General features: G+C 45.3%; 1 protein-coding gene across 14 annotated transcripts in view; it reads right to left on the bottom strand.

Moving 5' to 3' along the window:
* mlip (muscular LMNA-interacting protein) overlaps positions 1–25,072 on the bottom strand; it is a 204,200-nt gene that overhangs the window by 131,817 nt on the left and 47,311 nt on the right. For all 14 annotated transcript variants that reach the window (XR_013497792.1, XR_013497793.1, XM_078213270.1 and 11 more), the window contains one exon: positions 8,487–8,540. Coding sequence is in view for 12 of the 14 variants with exons in the window: in XM_078213270.1 (XP_078069396.1) it covers positions 8,487–8,540 (54 nt within the window). In the remaining 2 variants the exon portion in view is untranslated. The remainder of the gene's footprint in view (positions 1–8,486; positions 8,541–25,072) is intronic.

Raw genomic sequence — 25,072 nt, 5'->3', positions numbered from 1 at the left:
GGTAAAGTGCTGTCCAGTCACCTGACCATAGATTCTGAATTCAGCTGTTTCCACTGACCCTTCCTTCATGTGTGCACAATGCACCATTCCACCGCTCAGTGCCGTCACATGCTATGATTGGGTATTTGCCCAGCCGGTGGCTTGTGGAGTGCAGAGAGACTTTCTTAGCTGAGTGAATATTCTGCAAATTCGCCTGTGGTTCACAGCAGGACAGGATGGAGACATCAACTGGGGGGAAAGAGATTTCCTGCTCCTGTTTTCAGGGGGTGAAGAATCAAGTGGGAATCCCAAAACAGCTTTTATGCCGGCAGGATTTTCCCATTTGTTTGTTTCCACTCCCGCAACCCCCCCCACCAACCCCTCGAAAACATAACAGGAATTCCAGCTTTAAAAATTGGGATTCCCATCAGCATCTATTTAACCATGCATATCTGAACTTTACGCATTATAGCCCCCCGCCCCACGCATTCAATTTTTCATTCACATTGGCATGAGGGCACGCATGGACAACAGGGCCCCACATGGTGCACCTGGCAATCAGAACCTACCAGAAGCACCCAGGTCAGTACAGTCACCAGGGCGAGAAGGTCAGTGCCGAGGAGACTCTGCTTCATGGTGGGGATTCCATTTTATTTTGCATCGGGGTGTCCTTTCAGTCTAAAAGCCGAAGTTGCTGGCACGGTGACACGCCACATCACATGACAGTGTGGGGCCCGCCCTTTGGAATTTTTGGACTGAGAGTGTCTAAAGAGACAACGGGATAGACCGGCAGTGCAGCCGGCAGGCTATCCTCCTCCTTTCCTGCCTGAGTTGACTCTTAGACAAAATAAAATCTGAAAATTCTGCCCAACATTGCACAGTAGCAATGAATCTCTATTTGGCATTGTTGACCAGGTTCAAGCTGTAAGGAAATGAAGGACATTTAAGTCGAGGTCGCGTGCTCATCCTCAGAGATTGATGCCTGGTGGAGAAGCTCCAACGTTTCGGTCCAACTCAGTTTGAGATCTTTCCCCAACCGCCGCGGCCAGTGACATCATCAGGTTCACTCCCAGAAAGGGTGAGAAGCGGATTTCCATGAATTTTAATACTACTTATCGATCTTGGTGCCATAATGTGCAGCCAGGCTTTATCCTCCCACTGAGTCAGTGTGACATGACGCGGGCATGAATCACTGCTGGTTTTCAAAATTGAAAACCAGCCCAGGGGCATGGAGGTAAGTATAGCTGCATGGTGAGGGACATGGCCGGGCAGAGGGTGGGGATGGAGTGGGGAAGGAAGTCAAGATGCATCTTTCTCCTAGGACCTGGAAGAAACATTTCTGCTCCCTCGGCCCACAAGCAGCACTTAAAAAGGCACTCAACTTATGGACCAATTCCTGTTTTTCTCCTGTTGGGTTTCTTGATCAACATTAATTACCAAACGTTAATGCGAAGGCCTGCAGAGTCCATAAAAGATTTTACTGACCAACCCACCTCCTTACAGCAGATAAGCTGACTCCCCAAGCACCGTCACATCCTTGTTATGAGAGGAAACGGGTGAATTCCAAACTAATATAGTTTGAGTTTGAAATTTGAAAAATATTAACTGTTCACTGGCCCAAACCCAGCTGTTTTTTGTGGTTAAAATTGCTTTAGTTATCTGTTCTCTCTCCAAAGATGCTGCCCATCTGACCTGCTCAGTGCTTCCCAACAGTTTCTGTTTTTATTTTAGGTTACTTTTAATATTTAGAAAACATGTATATCATTCTGATTCAGGGACATAGAACTGACATTGTGAGCAACTGTTCGTTACAAATGATTGTATTTGATGGTCAAGCGATTGCAGGTTGGTTTTATTCCTTCACGGGATTTGGGCATCACTAGCTAGGCCAGTATTTATTGCACACATTTTCCTTCTTTCCCTTTTGACAAGGTGGAAGTGAGCCACCTTCCTGAACCACAGTCCAAGTGGTATAGATCCATTCTCAGTGCTGTTAAGAAGGGGAGTTCCAGGATATTGACGCAGTGACGGTGAAGGAGCAACGATCTATTTCCAAGTCAGGATGGTGAGTGATTTGGAGGAGGGGAAATTGCAGCTCGTAGCATTCCCATATATCTGCTGCCGTTGTCTTTCTAGCTGATACAGATTGCGGGTTTGGAAGGTGTTGTAGAAGGAGCTTGGCTGAATTGCTGCAGTCCATCTTGTAGATTATACACACTGCTGTCACTGTGCTTTGGTGGTGGCGGGAGTGAATTTTGAAGGTGAAAGATGAGGTGCCAATCAAGTTGGCTGCTTTGTCCTGGATGGTGTCAAACTCGAGTGTTCTGAGAGCTGCACTCATCCAGACAAGTGGACAGTGTTTCATCACATTCCTGTCTTGTGCTTTATAGATACTGGACATGCCCTAGGGAATCAGGAGATGAGTTACTCACCACAGAATTCCCTGCATTTGACCTGCTCTTGTAGCCACAATATTTATATGACCAGTCCAGTTGAGTTTTTCCACAATGGTAACCCCTAGGATGTGCAGGGAGGGATTGAGCAATGGTAATGCCATTTAATATCAAGGCGAGGTGGTTGAATGATTAGATTCTCCCTTGTTAGAGATGGTCATTGCCTGGTACCTGGTACTTGTGTGGTGCAAATGTAACTTGCCGCTTATCAGCCCAAGCCTGGATATTGTCGCGGTCTTGCTGCATATGGATATGGACTGCTTCAATATCTGAGTTACGAATGGTGAACATTGTACAATCATCAGTGAATATCCCCACTTCTGACCTTATCTGTCGACAAGATTATGAGAGGCATGGACAGAGTGGATAGTCAGAAGCTTTTTCTCCAGAGTGGAAGAGTCAATTACGCGGGGGCATAGGTTTAAGGTGCGAGGGGCAAGGTCGAAAAGAGATGTACGAGGCAGATTTTTTACACAGAGGGTGGTGGGTGCCTGGGACTTGTTGTCGGGGTAGGTAGTGGAAGCAGATACAATAGTGACTTTTAAGGGGCGTCTTGACAAATACATGAATAGGGTGGAAATAGAGGGATATGGTCCCCGGAAGGGTAGGGGGTTTTAATTAAGTCAGGCAGCATGGTTGGTACATGCTTGGAGGGCCGAAGGGCCTGTTCCTGTGCTGTAATTTTCTTTGTTCTTATGATGCAGGGAAGGTCGTTGATGAAGCAGCTGAAGGTGGTTGGAACTAGGACACTATCCTGAGCGTTTATTTTGAATTTATAATGGTCTAGCATTATCTCTCTAAATCTTGGTATCAAAAGGTGGGATTGTTACTTGATTGCTGATAATCAATAGTTGAAGAGCAAAAGATGTGTGTCCAGCCATTAGTGATCTGGCAGAGATCCTGTGAATTCAAATCCAGTACAGGGCATTAGGAATCCTTATTGATTTAGTGAGGTGATAATGTTCTGAAGTCAAATGAAGAGATATACCTCTGATCCTTGCTATATACTGTATGGGGGTATGCATCCAGTCATTAGCAGACGAATGTAGAGATATGCATCATATCCCCAGCGTTCAAATATGTGCACTTCAACAAGCAAGACTGGAGAGTTTTTTCCAGGGCAGATGTGTGGAACAGAATCCCAGTAAATATGCTTAATGCTACGTTGACTGATTTCTTCAATGAATTGAATTGAGAGTTACAAGGTTAATTATAAATGGAGAAGACTAAATATGCCACAGCAGAACATTGGGTGCTTGAAGTGTGGCAATGGGTGGTGGGGACATGATAGAACTGATTATATATAGTTCGGCAGCCTTCATGTGCTAAATACTATTCCATGTTTTCTAATATTCTCACGTACTGGGGGGGGGGGGGGGGGAGAGGAGATGGAGCAACAAAGGCATTAATCAGATCCTTTGCATCTGGTTGGTGTACTGAGGGAGACAATGTATTTGATTACTAGTCATGATGTGGAGATGCCGGCGTTGGACTGGGGTAAACACAGTAAGAAGTTTAACAACACCAGGTTAAAGTCCAACAGGTTTATTTGGTAGCAAAAGCCACACAAGCTTGTGTGGCTTTTGCTACCAAATAAACCTGTTGGACTTTAACCTGGTGTTGTTAAACTTCTTACTTTGATTACTAGAACAGGTATTTGTCCTACCTGTTTACTCCCATGGGAGTGTGCATCTGGTCTACTGGTTGGGATGTGCATCCGATTCAGATAGAAAGAGTTTGCATTTATGTCGTACCTTCCATGACCTCACGACATTGCAAAGTGCTTCACAGCCAATGAAATTCCTTTCTTTTGAAGCATGGTCACTGTTGTAATGTAAGGAAACTAGAAGTACCTTAGCACGGGATGAGGGAGAGAGCATTGAAATTCCCATTTTTGATTTGATTTGAATTTTGATGCGATTTATTATCGTCACATTAACATAGTGAAAAGTATTGTTTCTTGCACGCTATACAGACAAAACATACCATTCATCGAGTAGGAAAGGAGAGAGTGCAGAATGTAGTGTTACAGTCATAGGTAGGGTGTAGAGAAAGATCAACTTAATGCAAGGTAAGTCATTTCAAAAGTCTGACAGCAGCAGGGAAGAAGTTGTTCTTGTGTCGGTTGGTAAGTGACTTCAGACTTTTGTATCTTTTTCCCGACTGAAGAAGGTGGAAGAGAGAATGCCCGGGGGTGCATGGCGTCCTTAATTATGCTGGCTGCTTTGCTGAGGCAGCGGGAAGTGTAGACAGAGTCAATGGATGGGAGGCTGGTTTGCATGATGGATTAGGCTACATTCAAGACCTTTTGTAGTTCCTTGCAATCTCAGGCAGAACAGGAACCATACCAAGCTGTGGTACAACCAGAAAGAATGCTTTCTATGGTGCATCTGTAAAAGTTGGTGAGAGGAAAACAGTTGTGGTTTTGAAAAACATTCATCACGGATCAGTGAAATCATTGCCAGAGATCCTGAGGTTAGCATCCTTGGGTCCAACCACCTTCAGCTGCGTCATCGATAACTTTCTCCCCATCGTACTCCATTTAGAACAGAGCAGAACTGATTATTCCATAGTGTTTGTCTTCCTGTACCATTCCTTCGAGAATTTAGTACAAAGGCCAGCCTACTCCAACACTGAAACAGCATCTTGTACTGGCATGTAAAATTTATGCAACATAACTGTCTGCTGATGACCATCTCAAGCAAGAGAAATTCCAACCTCTTCTCCGTTATCTTTGCTGCATAATTATCTGAGGGTTTGATTGCTATTGACTCCATCAGTCATACCAATTGCATGGCTATAAGAGAAAGACAGTAAGAAGTTTAATAACACCAGGTTAAAGTCCAACAGGTTTATTTGGTAGCAAAAGCCACACAAGCTTTCGAAGCTCTAAGCCCCTTCTTCAGGTGAGTGGGAATTCTGTTCACAAACAGAACTTATAAAGACACAGACTCAATTTACAAGAATAATGGTTGGAATGCGAATACTTACAACTAATCCAGTCTTTAAGAAACAAAACAATGGGAGTGGAGAGAGCATCAAGACAGGCTAAAAAGATGTGTATTGTCTCCAGACAAGACAGCCAGTGAAACTCTGCAGGTCCACGCAACTGTGGGAGTTACAAATAGTGTGACATGAACCCAATATCCCGGTTGAGGCCGTCCTTGTGTGTGCGGAACTTGGCTATCAGTTTCTGCTCAGCGACTCTGCGCTGTCGTGTGTCGCGAAGGCCGCCTTGGAGAACGCTTACCCGAATATCAGAGGCCGAATGCCCGTGACCGCTGAAGTGCTCCCCAACAGGAAGAGAACAGTCTTGCCTGGTGATTGTCGAGCGGTGTTCATTCATCCGTTGTCGCAGCGTCTGCATAGTTTCCCCAATGTACCATGCCTTGGGACATCCTTTCTTGCAGCGTATCAGGTAGACAACGTTGGCCGAGTTGCAAGAGTATGTACCCGAGGCATGGTACATTGGGGAAACTATGCAGACGCTGCGACAACGGATGAATGAACACCGCTCGACAATCACCAGGCAAGACTGTTCTCTTCCTGTTGGGGAGCACTTCAGCGGTCACGGGCATTCGGCCTCTGATATTCGGGTAAGCGTTCTCCAAGGCGGCCTTCGCGACACACGACAGCGCAGAGTCGCTGAGCAGAAACTGATAGCCAAGTTCCGCACACACAAGGACGGCCTCAACCGGGATATTGGGTTCATGTCACACTATTTGTAACTCCCACAGTTGCGTGGACCTGCAGAGTTTCACTGGCTGTCTTGTCTGGAGACAATACACATCTTTTTAGCCTGTCTTGATGCTCTCTCCACTCCCATTGTTTTGTTTCTTAAAGACTGGATTAGTTGTAAGTATTTGCATTCCAACCATTATTCATGTAAATTGAGTCTGTGTCTTTATAAGTTCTGTTTGTGAACAGAATTCCCACTCACCTGAAGAAGGGGCTTAGAGCCTCGAAAGCTTGTGTGGCTTTTGCTACCAAATAAACCTGTTGGACTTTAACCTGGTGTTGTTAAACTTCTTACTGTGTTTACCCCAGTCCAACGCCGGCATCTCCACATTATAAGAGCAAGACACAGCCTGGATATTCTGTGGTCCTTGGCTCATCTCTTGACCTGACAGAGCTTCTCCACCATTTACAGGGATCAAGTGAGAAGTGGATTAGGATACTGGCCCTCACCTGGATAGAGTTGCAACTAAGCTCAAAAAGCTATCCGTCATCCAGGACAGAATGGATTGCTTGACTGATGCTGCTTCTACTTTAGTCAATATCAAGTCATGGAATCCTTACAGTGCAGAAGGAGGCCATTCGGCCCATTGAGTCTGCACCGACCACATTCCCACCCATGCCCTATCCCCACAACTCCATGCATTTAACCTAGCTAGTCCCTCTGACACTAAGGGGCAATTTAGCATGGCCAATCCATCTAACCCGCACATCTTTGGACCATGGGAGGACACCGGAGCACCCGGAGTAAACCCATGCAGACACTGGGAGAATGTGTAAACTCCACACAGACAGTGACCCAAGCCGGGAATTGAACCTGGCTTCGTGGTGCTGTGAGGCGGCAGTGCTAACCACTGTGTTGCCCCTTATCTGTCCTTTCATAGCCAACAACTTTAATGCACTGAGAGTATCTGCACAATGCACTGCAACAACTCTCCAAGCATAATTTTACAGTATCTCACAGCCTCATGGAGAGAGTAAACTGGAGCATAGCAAGTCTAATCAATGGGTTCAAGAACTTGTGGAAGTCAGAAACCTGATGAATTTATAATTGTTCTCAAAGCTCGGCACAACATCGTGGGCCGAAGGGCCTGTTCTGTGCTGTTCTATGTTCTATGTTCTCTGAATTGATTTCAGTCCATGGTATATGTATTTTTTATCAAATAGTATGTGTACTGCTTTAGTTGTATATGATGGGTTAGTTAGCTTTGGGCAGTGACCTCTGCCAGTCATCTGACTACCTGTAACATCCTTAAAATGTGATGTTAAGAATTTTGATCTCCCCATTAAAAATGTTGCAGTAACTTGTACTTATCTCATCCTATGCTTTTAATGTAACTAAGTATCCCATGGGGCTTCATAGAACCTAGCAAGGTAGGGGTCAGCATGAGTGCCCAGAGGTTTAATCAAAAACCTGGGAGTCAGTAACACTGACTCCCAGGTATCAGCTCTGAACAGCGTCCACCAGAATCCATGGTGGAAAGAGACATTAGCCCAAAACATAGCAATCCATCTGCATCCGCTCCAAAATCTACCAGAAAAAACAATGACCTGAAAACACAAAAACCTTACCGCTCCCTTCTTAAAAATCCACCATTTAAAATAGTTATAGGCTTTCACAGTCACTGGCTATGTGGTTATTCTATCAATCAGATTTAAATGGATAGGTTAGAATTTAAGCTGCTATTATATTCCTAATTCCTCTCACATGGGATGTTTCAATAATCAATTCCAAGGTGAATAATACTGTGCTTTAATTGGAGTACTAGTAGATGGCTGCAGTGATAGTTCCCTTTCATATATTCAATTCGGACACAATCCTAACTTCCTTAATAAAGTCAACAATAAATGAAGCTGAGCTGCGCCATTAATTGACTAACAGATCCAATTTGGACAGTGTAAGACGCACATCATGTTGAACTTTACTTGGAAAAAGAACGTTTTGGTTGAAAGCAACTGCAATTCTTTTTATAAAAGTATTTACAAAACCTCATGACAAAAATATACAGTTTGAATTTATTTCTCAAATTCAACATTAGATGTAGCTATTGGGAGATATACTAGGCTATACTTTAATGCATTATAAATATCTTACATCAAGGATGAATTTATCTGCAGTACCTCACCAGTATTAGTTATCTGGAATATTATAAGCCGGCACAGGGGGATCAATGGCATTTATAGTCAACAGCTGCACTCTCAGGGCCTGGCTGCAGAAAGATCTGCATCACAGTCAATGTTACCTAGAGCTGTGCCTCCACAGTATTTGATATTGAAATATATTATTGCTATTTGAAGTAGATTCTGGTTAACACTTACCGCTGACTTCATTGCGGAGCACTCCTGGGCACGCTTCTTACAAATTATAGGATCCTATAAGGTGGCAAACAAACATAATGTTCAAAGTGAGGAATGACTATGCCTGGAATTTCCAATGCACCAGTTGTTATTACCCTGTGGAATGTTTCATTGTATTAAATTTCACAAGAACTGCCAGAGATCATACTTCAGAGAGGAGAGGTGGGAGCTGAGCCAGGGAAAAGATTCAGGCTTCCAAACTCTCCAGCTAAGTAACAAGATCTTTGATGGAACCATTGCGTTTCTTCTGCAAAACAACTAAGCAACACTGCTACTGATAATAGTGCATCTGCAAACCCTCCCATACACATCGAAACGCATAATCACACTCATAAATATCTTTAAGGAACATGCCAAATTAAAAAAATCTATTTTCCTGATGTTGTCAAAATTGTATCTGTTATATAACATTGCACACCATGTGTCTCACACATATTTAGTCTAACAATTTGCATGTAAAATATTCCTTATCTTACTTTATTGGCAACACTCTGACCTCAACATTATATATGTTTAATTTAGCCAGTGGTTACCATTAGCCAGGTTTTTTTTCCTTCTTGCAAACTACAATCATGCTTCATTATTCCTTAACTGTTATTCTTCTATTGCTCTTTCCAAGCAATGCTACTCAAGACATCTCATCCTGCTTTAGAGAGCTAAAGTGCTTGTTGCTCAAAGATCACCACTGTCATTCAATGGTCATGCACTCAGAGACATGATGTAGTCTAAGACATTAGTTCAGATCTTGCTGGAGAAGTGCATCTCGTCACGTCATAAGTTGGATTTATTTTCCCCCTCATCATTCATCTAAGGAACGTTTTAGGTTGGAAACTGCCGGCAGTGAAAACTCAACATGGCATCTGGGACTTGAGTGAACATTGGGACCAACAGTATGGCTTGGATTTTTGTCACGATAAAGAGCCTCTCCATCGTAGCGAAAATGACAAAAGTACCCAAAAATCAGGAGACATGCCCCCGAACAAGGGACTTATCTTTTCCGAGTGGACAGTTTATGTGCACAGAGGCAGCTGGCCATTTAAATCATCAGTTGCCCACACACAGTTGGATTTTGGTAGGTCAGGTGTATGAAACCCGAAGTGTGCAGAGTAGACTAGGTAAGAGCAAGTCTGAACTTAGTGCATTTCTTTGGATAGCCAGGATATCGTTTTGGTGGAGGTATTGGGACATCTTTGCTGGAGATAAGGTGCCCTTTGCAATTTGTAAAATTAAGTATAATTGTGCATGAAAAGTGTATAAACTCATTTACTGTTAATATAGCCGGCAGCTTCCCTCCCCTCCCCTCCCCCAGAGACTCAAGCTGCCATTTTTTAAAGTCAGGTTCACAGAGCCGGGAATTCTCCCTACTCGTAGACAGAAATGCACACCTATATTTCTTGACCGCTGTGACTGAAGGATAGTGGAAGAAACAGGAGTGCCAGAAAAGAAAATAGAGCAAATTAAAGTCAAATTAGATACAGAAAGAGAAAATGAGGCAATAAAGACTGTATAAGGAAGAGACAGAAAAGAAAGTAACAGAAAGAAAATGAAAAAATTAAATTTTAAAATCTTCCAAGAACCATTCAGAGTCAGTCCCTTTCTTGACCACAGAAGTTGCTGAAACAATAATCTAATTTAAAGGGTTCTTAAGTCATGAAATACCAGCACTAACTTTGTGATGTGTTCACCATGATTTAGCCATGCAGATGCTGAAACTTGTTGAAATTCAGAGGGATTTATGGTGAGCTTCCATTTGTGCAGGTGTCAAGAAGTTGGGATGAAATGAAAATGAAGGAATCTGATAAAAGGGAATTGGTAAAAGGGAAAGGATGGAGGGTTTTCATATGTGGATTAGCTTGCAACAGTGTGAACAGATATTTACCTGTAACTCTTTCTCATCACACGTTGCTGGTGTTTTTACACACAAATAATGGTGGGTGCATTTAGCTCACCATTGTTTTCCCATCAAATGCTGCTTCCAAACTCAGTCGGCATTTTTCCTTGCCCTCGCTCAACGGAATGCTATCTATCTAGGATAAGTTAGGAAATACCGTTTTACCTTAGCTTCCAATGAATGGACCTGAAAACAAGTCAGTCCCCTTGATCAAAGAATATGCATGGTGCGAGATGGGGTAAACAGAATAAAATAAGAGAATAGGAGTGAGAGAAGCATTCCATGAAATAATTCATTTCGCTGAGGCAGTTGTTTGCCTTGAGTGACAAAGGAAGAGTTCTTATTTTACATGAAATAAGGGACATTTATACCTTCATGTCCATACAGTATTATGTCTTTCCTTATCAAATTGCCACTTGGATGCTAAATCAATCTGCAAGAGAACAGTGCAGTTAGTCTGATTGGTAATCAAGCAGGTATGGAGGCCCTGAGGAAACACTTAAGTCATGTTTTCTTATCTTGATCCAGCAATTTAGTTTAAAGGAATTTTCCAGATCTATCTTTTCTACGCTGTTTATAGAATCCCTACAGTGCATAAGGAGGCCATTCGGTCCATCGAGTTTGCACCGACCACAATCCCACCCAGGCTCTATTCCATGACCCCACATATTTACCCTGCTAATCCCCCTGACACTAGGGTCAATTTAGCATGGCCAATTAACCTAATCCACACAACTTTGGACTGTGGGAGGAAACCGGAGCACCCGGAGGAAACCCACGCAGACACAAGGAGAATGTGCCAACTCCACACAGACAGTGACCCGAGGCCGGAATTGAACCTGGGACCCTGGTGTTGTGAGACAGCAGTGCTAACCACTGTACCAACGTGCCGCCCAGCATTTATACTTTTATTATAAAATATCTTTCAGTTGCGTCACCTGGAGAGGCATTAAAAAGGTTTCACATATTTTCTGATATCATAAACCTTGCATAAGAGACCAATCTCAGAACTCTTTGAATTGCCTCCAGTGCTTGAATCTCTCTGTCTCTTGTGTCTCAGTAACAAGCGTTAGACGCCTTTCTCAAACTACGCTTGTACCAGAGAACACTATATACAGTTTCAACATGACTTACTCCATCTCATCCTCTTTGTTTCCAAGTGAAAATGCTAGTAATACATTCCAAGAAAGGCAGCGAGTTTCCAATGGATAATATGTTCTTTCCCCAGGAGAATCATCCAGAGATTTACAATAGCTGCTAGTCTAGGGAAACTTCCCACAGTGATTGGTTTCTATTGATAGCAAGTTCTGCTGATTTGTATCAATTCCCTACTGGATATAACTAGACGAATAACTCAAAAGGCCAATGCAGGTTAGACATGGCTATTACTCAGCATTTTAACATCAGAACAGATTCGATCCAGAGAGCCAATCAATGACACAGGAGACCAGCCAAATATACGACCAACCGGTTACATCCCACAAATAAATTGAATGATTATGTTTTACCAGTGATACCATATCTCGCAGCAAATTCAAAATGGCTTTTATTGTGAAATGATCATTTTGTATTCGCATTTATTTCATCTGCTTATTCAACAATGCTGATTTCAACAATGAATCTAGAATTGAGATTATTCTACAATTAACCTTTTCTTTCTCAAGACATTCATTGATTCAAGTCCTTTAAGCCTGTCGACTTTCCAACTTTATGATTTTATGATTCTAAGCGACATGGAGAGCAAGTGAGAAAATGGAGTTGAAGCTGAAGATTGGCCATGATTGCATTGAACAGTGCTGCAAGTTCCAACGGGCAGGTTCCGTCTCATCTATTCTTGCTCCTATTTCTTATGTCGTTGTTCTAGGCTAGCTTTAAGTGGTGCTAGCTTTGCACAAACTCAACAGTGTGATTAGTGCTGGGCTGCACATCGCTACCATGTAAATCAGCAGGCAACACAAAGTTTGCATGCTACACAAATCGAACGAAACAGGGTCACTTAGTCACACATCATCATCCAATGGGTCATTCCAATTTTACCCCCTTGTATTTTCAAAGAAAAATTCTGCAAACACTTTTGTTCTTTAGTGATAAAAATTCTACTTTGCTGACAGAATTCGATACTGCCCTTTCCAACTTTATCTGAGCTGAGTCTAGTGAAGATGTTCAGCAGTCTTTAAGCAGGCGATTGAATGCACTCAACCGCAGATTAAAACTAAAACATACTCACCTAAATTTTGTTGAAAAGATGGTGATGTGTGAATGACGCACACCATTATTAACATGTAAATCAGCCATCAACTTGTTGCAATGTTCAAAGGGATTTAGGTGTACTTGTACTAGGCAAACCAGGCATGTAGGCACAGCAAGCAATTAGGAAGGCATATGATGTTGCCTTTTATTACAAAGGGACTGGAGTACAAACATAAGGAAACCTTGTTAAAATTGTACAGGGCTTTGGTGAGACCACACCGAGAGTACTGTGCGCAGTATGGTCTCTATATTTAACAGAGGTTATACTTGTATTAAAGGTGATTCAGTGAAGATTCACCAGATTGGTACCCAGGATGAGAGGCTTGACCTATCATGAGAGCTGAATAAATGAGAGTATACTCTCTGGAGTTTAGAACAGTGATAGGTGATCTCATTAAAAGATTGCAAGGTCTGAAGCGGTTTGACAAGGTAGATATCATGTAACACTGGTTCGCCTGGAAAGGAATCTAGAACACGGAGGGAATAGTTTCAGGATAAAGATGTGTAGGTTAGATGGATTAGCCATGGTGAATGTGTTACAGGGATAGGGCAGGGGAGAGGGCCTGGGTAAGGTGCTCTGTCAGAGAGCCGGTGCAGACTCGATGGGTTGAATGGCCTCTTTTGCACTGTAAGGATTCTATGAATTCTATGATAAGGAGTCAATCATTTTGAGACTGAGCTGAGGAGAAATTTCTTCACTCAAAGGGTTGTGAATGTTAGGAATTCTCCATCCCTGAGGAAATTGTAGAGGCTCCATCATTGAATATATTTAAAGGCTGGGATAGACAGATGTTTGTTGTCTCAGGGCGGCACGGTGACATAGTGGTTCGCACTGCTGACTCAAAGCGCCAGGATCCCGGGTTCGAATCTCGGCTTGGGTCACTGTCTGTGTGGAGTTTGCACATTCTCCCCTTGTCTGCGTGGGTTTACTCCAGGTGTTCCGGTTTCTGCCCACAGTCCAAAGATGTGTGGGTTAGGTGGATTAGCCATGCTAAATTGCCCCTTAGTGTCAGGGGGGCTAGCTAGGGTAAATGCATGGGGTTATGGGGATAGGGCCTGGGTGGGACTGTGGTTGGTGCAGACTCGATGGGCCAATGGCCTCCTTCTGCACTGTAGGATTCTATGATTTTGTGATTCTGAGCGATATGGAGAGCAAGTGAGAAAATGGAGTTGAAGCTGAAGATTAGCCATGATTGCATTGAACAGTGCTGCAAGTTCCAACGGGCAGGTTCCGTCTAGTCTATTCTTGCTCCTATTTCTTATGTCGTTGTTCTAGGCTAGCTTTAAGTGGTGCTAGCTTTGCACAAACTCAACAGTGTGATTAGTGCTGGGCTGCACATCGCTACCATGTAAATCAGCAGGCAACACAAAGTTTGCATGCTACACAAATCGAACGAAACAGAGTCACTTAGTCACACATCATCATCCAATGGGTCATTCCAATTTTACCCCCTTGTATTTTCAAAGAAAAATTCTGCAAACACTTTTGTTCTTTAGTGATAAAAATTTTGGAGATTGGGACAAAATGTCAAGAGTCATCCAATCAAGTGTTGAAGAGGCAGCTCACTTTCCAATTGGCATGGGAAGATAGTGTGTGTGCATGTCAGGAAGCCATAGGCAGGAGCCAAAGAGCAGGACAATTGGCAACAAAAGGTCACATGATGACACCTCCAGGAATCTCTCCAGCTGGAATTGGAATCCTATTTGTGACCCTGCAATTTGTGCCCATGGATTAACGTTGGGGGGAAGCTGTCCTTGTATGCAGTGGAATTCTAACTAAATCAATAACTATCAAGTCTCATTTGCTTGCACCACATTACATGTGGTGGAGTCAATGTTGGAAGAATTAAGAACAAAGAACAGTACAGCACAGGAAACAGGCCCTTCGGCCCTCCAAGCCGGTGCCGCTCATTGGTCCAACTAGACCATTCGTTTGTATCCCTCCATTCCCAGACTGCTCATGTGACTATCCAGGTAAGTCTTAAACGATGCCAGCGGGTCTGCCTCCACCGCCCTACTTGGCAGCGCATTCCAGGCCCCCACCACTCTCTGCGTAAAAAACGTCCCTCTGATATCTGAGTTATACCTCGCCCCTCTCACCTTGAGCCCGTGACCCCTCGTGATCATCACCTCCGACCTGGGAAAAAGCTTCCCACTGTTCACCCAATCTATACCCTTCATAATTTTGCACACCTCTATTGGGTCTCCCCTCATTCTCCCTCTTCCCAGGGAGAACAAGCCCAGTTTACCCAATCTCTCCTCATAGCTAAGACCCTCTGTACCAGGCAATATCCTGGTAAACCTTCTCTGCACTCTCTCTAAAGCCTCCACGTCCTTGTGGTAGTGCAGCGACCAGAACTGGACGCAGTACTCCAAATGTGGCCTAACCAGCATTCTATACAGCTGCAACATCAGACTCCAGCTGTAATACTCTATACCCTGTCCTATAAAAGCAAGCATACCATATGCCTTCTTCACCACCTTCGCCACCTGTGCTGCCACCTTCAAGGATTTGTGGACTTGCACACCTAGGTCCCTCTATGTTTCTATACTCTTGATAGCTCTGCCATTTATTGTATAACTCCCCCCTACATTAGTTCTTCCAAAATGCATCACTTCGCATTTATCTGGATTAAATTCCATCTGCCATTTCCCCGCCCAATTTTCCAGCCTATCTATATCCTGCTGTATTGTCCGACAATGTTCATCGCTATCCGCAAGTCCAGCCATCTTCATGTCATCCGCAAACTTGCTGATAACACCAGTTACACCTTCTTCCAAATCATTTATATATATCACAAATAGCAGAGGTCCCAGTACAGAGTCCTGCGGAACACCACTGGTCACAGACTTCCAGCCGGAAAAAGACCCTTCGACCGCTACCCTCTGTCTCCTGTGGCCTAGCCAGTTTTCTACCCATTAAATGAATGGCCATTATTTAATTTTTAAATGATTTTTTAAAGTGCATCACAAGATGTTGGGAGATGTGGAGCGTGAGGCAGTGTTGTGTGGCAAATGGCAGAGCTTCAGTTTAGGTGGCAGTTATGGACTGTGTGGAAAAGAAAGTGAGTGGATGGGAGACAGAAGCACTGGAGAGTTGGCATGCTCAAACAAAATGACTGTGGATACTGATTTTCTTTGTTTTGATTTTAAATGGTACTAAGTAATATGGTGGTTGTCCAGAGATTTAATTGTGTAGTACCCAATTTTTGAAAGCTAAATACATGAGTAAGTCGCCAGTATGTTGGGCAGAAAAGTACATACCAACTTGAAGCTAGAAGTGTATCGCCCACCATTTTGGATCAGACTCCTCCGTTCATGTCCACAGTACATGCCAGAACCATTTAAAGCAATGAATAATTTATGCAAATAATGTTCCCACATCTGTTGATTTTGTAATATTGCAGCATCTGACTTATCATCTGCTAAACTCATCCATAACTCATCCGGGAAAGACCCTTTGTTAATGCTCTTAAAAAGAATAACGCAAAACTTACTAATTCAGTTCTGGAGTCATAGAGTCATACAGTGCAGAAAGGTCCTTTGGCCCATCGAGTCTGTACTGACAATCACCACCAATAAAGTCACACTAATCCCATTTTCCAGCACTGGTCCCGTAGCCTTGAATGTTATATTTCAAGTGCTCATCCCAAAACTCCAAATCCTAAATTCTGCTTGCTGGACCTCATCCCTTTTTCTACCTATATTGTTGGTAACAATATGTACTATGATTTAGCTGTTTGCCTTCCCCCTTCAGAATGCACTGCAGCCATTCAGTGACATCCCTGAACCTGGTACCAGAGAGGTAACCTATCATCCTGGAGTCGTTTTTGCAGCCAGAGAAATTCCTGTCTGTTCCCGTTACAATTAAATTCCCTACCACGATAGCTCTGCCGTTCTTCCTCCTCCCCTCTTGGCACCATGGGTGGGTCTGCTGCACATGAAGTTGGTTGCCACTGCTTTCCCCTGCACAGTCATCACCCCCAACAGTATCCAACACGATATATCAATTAGAAATGGGAATAGCCACAGGGTACTCCTGCACTACCTGCCTTCCTCTACTCTGCCTGGTGGTCTTTCTGTCTGTTCAATCTTCACCTTGCTGCACAAGAGGGGAGGAGGAAGAACGGCAGAGCTATCGTGGTAGGGAATTTAATTGTAACGGGAACAGACAGGTATTTCAACCTCACTGAACATGCTATCCACGACTTGCTCAGCATTCTGGATTCTCCACAGTGAATCCACTCTCAGCTCCAGCTCCAAAACGCAGTTAGCCAGTAGCTTCAGTTTGACACACTTCCTACGTGGTCAACAGGGACAACTGTAGCTTCCATGACACAGAAGGAGCATATCACAGCTGCGAGCTCTCCTGCCACAATTAGTCGCTTATTTACTCCCTTTTTTAACAAATGATTATGCTTATTATAAGAACAAAGAACAATACAGCATAGGAACAGGCCCTTCGGCCCTCCAATCCCGCACCGCTCCCTGGTCCAAACTAGACCATTCTTTTGTATCCCTCCATTCCCACTCCGTTCATGTGGCTATCTAGATAAGTCTTAAATGTTCCCAGTGTCCGGCTCCACCGCCTTGCCCGGCAGCGCATTCCAGACCCCCACCACCCTCTGTGTAAAATACGTCCTTCTGATATCCGTGTTAAACCTCCCCCCCCCCCCCCCCCCGCTCACCTTGAACCTATGACCCCTCGTGAACGTCACCACCGACCTGGGGAAAAGCTTCCCACCGTTCACCCTATCTATGCCTTTCATAATTTTATACACCTCTATTAGGTCACCCCCTCATCCTCCGTCTTTCCAGTGAGAACAACCCCAGTTTACCCAATCTCTCCTCATAACTAAGCCCTTCCATACCAGGCAACATCCTGGTAAACCTCCTCTCCACTCTCTCTAAAGCCTCCACATCCTTCCGGTAGTGTGGCGACCAGAACTGGGCGCAGTATTCCAAATGCGGCCGAACCAACGTTCTATACAACTGCAACATCAGACCCCAACTTTTATACTCTATGCCCCGTCCTATAAAGGCAAGTATGCCATAAGCCTTATTCACTACTTTCTCCACCTGTGACGTCACCTTCAAGGATCTGTGGACTTGCTATCAACATACAAAGAACAAAGAAAATTACAGCACAGGAACAGGTCCTTTGGCCCTCCAAACCTGTACTGACCATGCTGCCAGACTTAACTAAAACCCCTATCCTCCCGGGGACTATATCCCTCTATTCCCCCATCCTATTCATGTATTTGTCAAGACGCCCCTTAAAAGTCACTACCGTATCTACTTCCACTACCTCCCCCAGCAACAAATTCCAGGCACCCTGGTGTGTACATCTCCTTTAAACATTCCCCCTCGTGCCTTAAACCTATGCCCCTTAGTAATTGACTCTTTGACCCTGGGAAAAAGCTTCTGACTATCCACTCTGTCCATGCCCCTCATAATCTTGTAGACTTCTATCAGGTTGCACCTCAACCTCCGTCATTCCAGTGTGAACAAACCTCTCCTCATAGCCAATGCCCTCCATACCAGGCAACATCCTGATAAATTGTTTTTGTACCCTCTCCAAAGCCTCCACATCTTTCTGGTAGTGTAGCGACCAGAATTGAACACTATATTCCAAGTGCGGCCTAACTAAGGTTCTATAAAGCTGCAACATGACTTGCCAATTTTTAAATTCAATGCCCCGGCCAATGAAGGAAAGCATGCTGTATGCCTTCTTGACTACCTTCTCCACCTACATTGTCACTTTCAGTGACCTGTGTACCTGTACACCCAGATCCCTTTGCCTATCAATACTCTTAAGGGTTCTGCCATTTACTGTATATTTCCTATCTGTATTAGACCTTCCAAAATGCATTATCTCACATTTGTCCAGATTAAACTCCATCTGCCATCTCTCTGTCCAAGTCTCCAACCGATCTATATCCTGCTGTATCCTCTGATGGTCCTCATCGCCATCCGCAAATCCACCAACCTTTGTGTCGTCTGCAAACTTACTAATCAAACCAGTTACATTTTCCTCCAAATCATTTATATATATTACAAACAGCAAAGGTCCCAGCACTGATCCCGGAGAAATGCCACTTGTCACAGCCCTCCATTCAGAAACTCACCCTCCCACTGCTACCCTCTATCTTCTTTGACCGAGCCAGTTTTGTATCCACCTTGCCAGCTCACCTCTGATCCCAAGTGATTTCACCTTCTGCACCAGCCTGCCATGAGGGACCTTGTCAAAGGCCTTACTGAACTCCATGTAGACAACATCCACTGCCCGACTCACATCAATCATCATCACTTCCTCAAAAAACTCGATCAAGTTAGTGAGACATGACCTCCCCTTCACAAAACCATGTTGCCTCTCACTAATATGTCCACTTATTTCCAAGTGGGAATAAATCCTGTCTCGAAGAATCCTCTCCAATAATTTCCCTACCACTGATGTAAGGCTCATCAGCCTGTAATTACCTGGACTATTCTTGCTACCCTTCTTAAACAAAGGATTGGCTATTCTCCAATCCTCTGGGACCTCCCCTGTCGCCAGTGAGGATACAAAGATTTCTCTCAAGGCTCCAGCAATTTCCTCCCTTGCCTCTCTCAGTATTCTGGGGTATATCCCATCAGGCCCTGGGGACTTGTCTACCTTAATGTTTCTCAAGAACCCCAATACCTCCTCCTTTTTGATCTCAACATGACTCAAACTATCTGCACACCTTTCCCAGACTCATCATCCACCAAGTCCTTCACTTTTATGAATACTGACGCAAAGTAATCATTTAATACCTCGCCTATTTCCTCTGGCTCCACAGATAGATTCCCTCCTATGTCCTTGAGGGGCCAACCGTCTCCCTGGCTACCCTCTTGCTCTTTATATATGTATAAAAAGCCTTGGGATTTTCCTGAATCCTGCTGGCCAATGCTTTTTCGTGGACCCCTTTTAGCCCTCCTTAATCCTTGCTTAAGTTTCTTTCTACTTTCCTTGTATTCCACACTTGCTTCGTGTGTTCCCAGCCTCCTAGCTTCAACAAATGCTTCCTCTTTGACTAGGCTCACAATATCTCTCATTATCCAAGGTTCCCAAAACTTGCCATACTTATCCTTCATCCTTACAGGCATGTACCTCCCTTATGCTAACTTTACTTCCCTTGCCCTACTTTACTTACTTATATGACTTTATTGTAATGACCCTGAGTTCACTCATTTGTGTTGTTTCTCAGTTAAACACTTCTTCCATAAAAGCAAAATACACCTCCCTCCCCCTCTTCACCTAACTCCCAAACTGCCACACTCTCTGCTCCTTACACACAGTTGTTACCAAATAATATAGACCTTACAAACTATAGACCACGACATAAAGACCTTACAAACTATAAGCTGTAAAAGTGGTAAATGCTTACCCGATCGTACTCACCCACATGCCCCACGTCACTTTTGAATCCTGACGTCACCTCAGGAGCTCTAAACTCCAATTAGCACACAGATTTCTCATTGCACACCACTTTCTTTCAACAAGAACTGACTGCAAAGACACTCTTCCCAGATTGCTTCATTATGATGCTGACTGCAAGGACACTCGTCCCAGACTGCTTAACTACGATGCAGGTTGGGAGGAGGTGCTTCCCAGACTGATTCACTACGCTGCTGACTGCAAGGCACTCCTCCCAGACTGCTTCACTAGGATGCTAACTGCAAGAACACTCTCCCAGACTGCTTCACTACGCGGCTGGCTGCGAGGAGGCTCATCCCAGAGTGCTTCACTACAATGCTGACTGTGAGGAAACTCTTCCCAGACTGCTTCACTGCAATGCTCCAGCTGAGGAAACTCTTCCCAGACTGCTTCACTGCAATGCTCCAGCTGAGGAGACTCTTCCCAGGCTGCTTCACTATGCTGCTAACTGCAAGGACACACTTCCCAGACTGCTTCACTATGATGCTGTCTGCAAGGACACGTTTCCCAGATTGCTCCACTACGATGCTAACAGCAAGGACACTCTTCCCAGGCTGCTTCAATACGATGCCGACTGCAGCGACACTCTTGCCAGACTGTTTCACTGCGATGCTGACTGCAGGGATGCTTTTCCCAGACTGCTTCACTATGACGCTGACTGCAAGGACACTCTTCCCAGACTCCTTCACTACGCTGCTGACTGCAAGGACACACTTTCCAGATTGCTTCACTATGCTGCTAACTGCAAAGACACTCTTCCCCAACTGCTTCGCTACGCTGCTGACTGCGAGGAGACTCATCCCAGACTGCTTCACTATGCTGCTGACTGCAAGGACACACTTTCCAGACTACTTCACAATACACTGCTGACTGCAAGGGAACACTTCCTAGACTGCTACATTTGGCTGCTAACCGCAAATACACGCTTTCCAGACTGCTTCACTACGCTGCTCACTGCAAGGACATTCTTCCCAGACTCCTTCAATATGATGCTGACTGCAAGGACACGTTTCCCAGACTGCTTCACTGCAAGGTTGACTACAAGGACACTCTTCCCAGAGTGCTTGATTTTGATGCTGACTGCAAGGACAGTTTTCCCAGACTCCTTAACTGCAATGCTGACTACAAGGACACTCTTCCCAGTCTGCTTCAATACGATGCTGACTGCAAGGACACTCTTCTCAGAGTACTTCACTCCAATGCTGACTGCCACGAAACTCTTCCCAGTCTACTTCACTATCCTGCTGACTGCAAGGACACTCTTCCCAGACTGCTTCACTGACCTGCTAACTGCAAAGACACTCTTCCCAGACTGCTTCACTACGCTGCTGGCCGCGAGGAGGCTCATCCCAGACTGCTTCACTACAATGCTGACTGTGAGGAAACTCTTCCTAGACTGCTTCATTTGGCTGCTGACTGCAAGGACAGTCTTCCCAGATTGCTCCACTACGATGCTAACTGCAAGGACACCCTTCCCAGGCTGCTTCACTACGCTGCTGACTGCAAGGACACTCTTCCCAGACTGCTTCCCTGCAATGCTCCAGCTGAGGAGACTCTTCCCAGGCTGCTTCACTATGATGCTGTCTGCAAGGACACCCTTCCCAGACTGCTTCACTGCAATGCTCCAGCTGAGGAGACTCTTCCCAGGCTGTTTCCCTGCAATGCTCCAGCTGAGGAGACTCTTCCCAGGCTGCTTCACTATGATGCTGTCTGCAAGGACACGTTTCCCAGATTGCTCCACTACGATGCTAACAGCAAGGACACTCTTCCCAGGCTGCTTCAATACGATGCCGACTGCAGCGACACTCTTGCCAGACTGTTTCACTGCGATGCTGACTGCAAAGACATTCTTCCCCAACTGCTTCGCTACGCTGCTGGCTGCGAGGAAACTCATCCCAGACTGCTTCACTATGCTGCTGACTGCAAGGACACACTTTCCAGACTACTTCACAATACACTGCTGACTGCAAGGGAACACTTCCGAGACTGCTACATTTGCCTGCTAACCGCAAATACACGCTTTCCAGACTGCTTCACTACGCTGCTCACTGCAAGGACACTCATAGAAGAAATCATAGAAATAGAAATCATAGAAACCCGACAGTGCAGAAGGAGGCCATTCGGCCCATCGAGTCTGCACCGACCACAATCCCACCCAGGCCCTACCCCCACATATTTACCCACTAATCCCTCTAACCTACGCATTTTAGGATTCTAAGGGGCAATTTTTAACCTGACCAATCAACCAAACCCGCACATCTTTGGACTGTGGGAGGAAACCGGAGCACCCGGAGGAAACCCACGCAGACACGAGGAGAATGTGCAAACTCCACACAGTGACCGGAGCCAGGAATCGAACCCGGGACCCTGGAGCTGTGAAGCAGCAGTGCTAACCACTGTGCTACCGTGCCGCCCCTTCACTGCACTGCACTGCACTGCTGACTGCAAGGACAGTTTTCCCAGACTGCTCACTGCAATGCTCCAGCTGAGGAGACTCTTTCCAGGCTGCTTCACTATGCTGCTAACTGCAAGGACACACTTCCCAGGCTGCTTCACTATGCTGCTAACTGCAAGGACACGTTTCCCAGATTGCTCCACTACGATGCTAACAGCAAGGACACTCTTCCCAGGCTGCTTCAATACGATGCTGACTGCAGGGATGCTTTTCCCAGACTGCTTCACTATGACGCTGACTGCAAGGACACTCTTACCAGACTCCTTCACTACGCTGCTGACTGCAAGGACACACTTTCCAGATTGCTTCACTATGCTGCTAACTGCAAAGACACTCTTCCCAGACTGCTTCACTATGCTGCTGACTGCAAGGACACGCTTCCCAGACTGCTTCACTATGCTGCTGACTGCAAGGACACACTTTCCAGACTTCTTCACAATACACTGCTGACTGCAAGGAAACACTTCCTAGACTGCTACATTTGGCTGCTAACCGCAAGGACACTCTTCCCAGACTGCTTCACTTGGCTGCTAACCGCAAGGACACTCTTCCCAGACTGCTTCACTTGGCTGCTAACAGCAAATACACGCTTTCCAGACTGCTTCACTATGCTGATCACTGCAAGGACACTCTTCCCAGACTCCTTCAATATGATGCTGACTGCAAGGACACGTTTCCCAGACTGCTTCACTGCAAGGTTGACTACAAGGACACTCTTCCCAGAGTGCTTGATTTTGATGCTGACTGCAAGGACACTTTTCCCAGACTCCTTAACTGCAATGCTGACTGCAAGAACACTCTTCCCAGACTGCTTCAATATGATGCTGACTGCCACGAAACTCTTCCCAGTCTACTTCACTATCCTGCTGACTGCAAGGGCACTCTTCCGAGATTGCTTCACTTCAATGCTAACCGCAAGGACACACTTCCCAGATTGCTTCACTGTGATGCTGACTGCGAGGAGACTCATCCCAGAGTGCTTTACTACAATGCTGGCTGGGAGGAGGCGCTTCCCAGACTGATTCACTACGCTGCTGACTGCAAGGACAGTCTTCCCAGATTGCTCCACTGCAATGCTGACTGCAAGGACACGTTTTCCAGATTGTTTCACTACGATTCTAACTGCAAGGACACTCTTCCCAGAGTGCTTCATTTTGATGTTGACTTCAAGGACATTCTTCCCAGACTGCTTCACTACGCTGCTGACTGCATGGACACTCTTCCCAGACTGCTTCACTATGCTGCTGACTGCAAGGATACTCTTGCCAGACTGTTTCATTTGGCTGCGAACCGCAAGGACCCGTTTCCCAGACTGCTTCACTTGGCTGCGAACAGCAAATACAGTCTGTCCAGACTGCTTCAATACGATGCTGACTGCAAGGACACTCTTCTCAGACTGTTTCACTGCGATGCTGACTGCAAGAATGCTACCTGAAGCCCAGACTGCTTCACTGCAATGTGCAAGGACACACTTCCCAGAATGCTTCAAAATGATGCTAACTGCAAGGACACTTTTCCCAGACTGCTTCACTGCAATACTGACTGCAAGGCCATTCTTCCCAAGTTGCGTCACTACGCTGCAGACTGCAGGGACATTCTTCCCAGACTGCTTCACTACGCTGCTGACTGCAACGACAGTCTTCCCAGATTGTTTCACTGTGCTGCTGACTGCAAGGCCATTCTTCCCAGACTGCTTCAATATGATGCTGAGTGCAAGCATAACTTTCCCAGAATGCTTCACTACGCTGCTCACTGCAAGGACACTCTTCCCACACTGCTTCACACGGATGCCAAGGGCAAGGACACTTATCCCAGGCTGCTTGAATACGATGTTGACTTCAAGGACACTCTTCCCAAACTGCTTCACTATGACGCTGACTGCAAAGACACTCTTCCCAGACTGCTTCAATACGATGCTGACTGCAAGGAAACTCTTCCCAGATGGCTTCACTATGCTGCTGACTGCAAGGACACTCTTCCCAGAGTGCTTCACTGCAATGCTGACTGCGAGGAGACTCTTCCCAGCCTGCTTCATTATGCCGCTGACTGCAAGGACACGCTTCCCAGACTGCTTCACTTGGCTGCTAACAGCAAATACACTCTGTCCAGACTGCTTCAATACGATGCTGACTGCAAGGGTACTCTTCTCAGACTGTTTCAATACGATGCTGACTGCACGAATGCTGACTGAAGCCCTGACTGCTTCACTGCAGTCTGCAAGGACACACTTCGCAGACTGCTTCAATATGATGCTAACTGCAAGGACACTTCGGGGCGGCACGGTAGCACAGTGGTTAGCACTGCTGCTTCACAGCTCCAGGGTCCCGGGTTCGATTCCCGGCTCGGGTCACTGTCTGTGTGGAGTTTGCACATTCTCCTCGTGTCTGCGTGGGTTTCCTCCGGGGTGCTCCGGTTTCCTCCCACAGTCCAAAGATGTGCGGGTTAGGTTGATTGGCCAGGTTAAAAAAAAAAAATTGCCCCTTAGAGTCCTG

This window comes from Mustelus asterias, chromosome 5 (assembly GCF_964213995.1).
Source record: "Mustelus asterias chromosome 5, sMusAst1.hap1.1, whole genome shotgun sequence".
In the NCBI taxonomy this organism is placed as follows: Eukaryota; Metazoa; Chordata; class Chondrichthyes; order Carcharhiniformes; family Triakidae; genus Mustelus; species Mustelus asterias.
The sequence above is the reverse complement of the archived record's forward strand: the minus strand, read 5'-3'. Positions and strand labels throughout refer to the sequence as shown.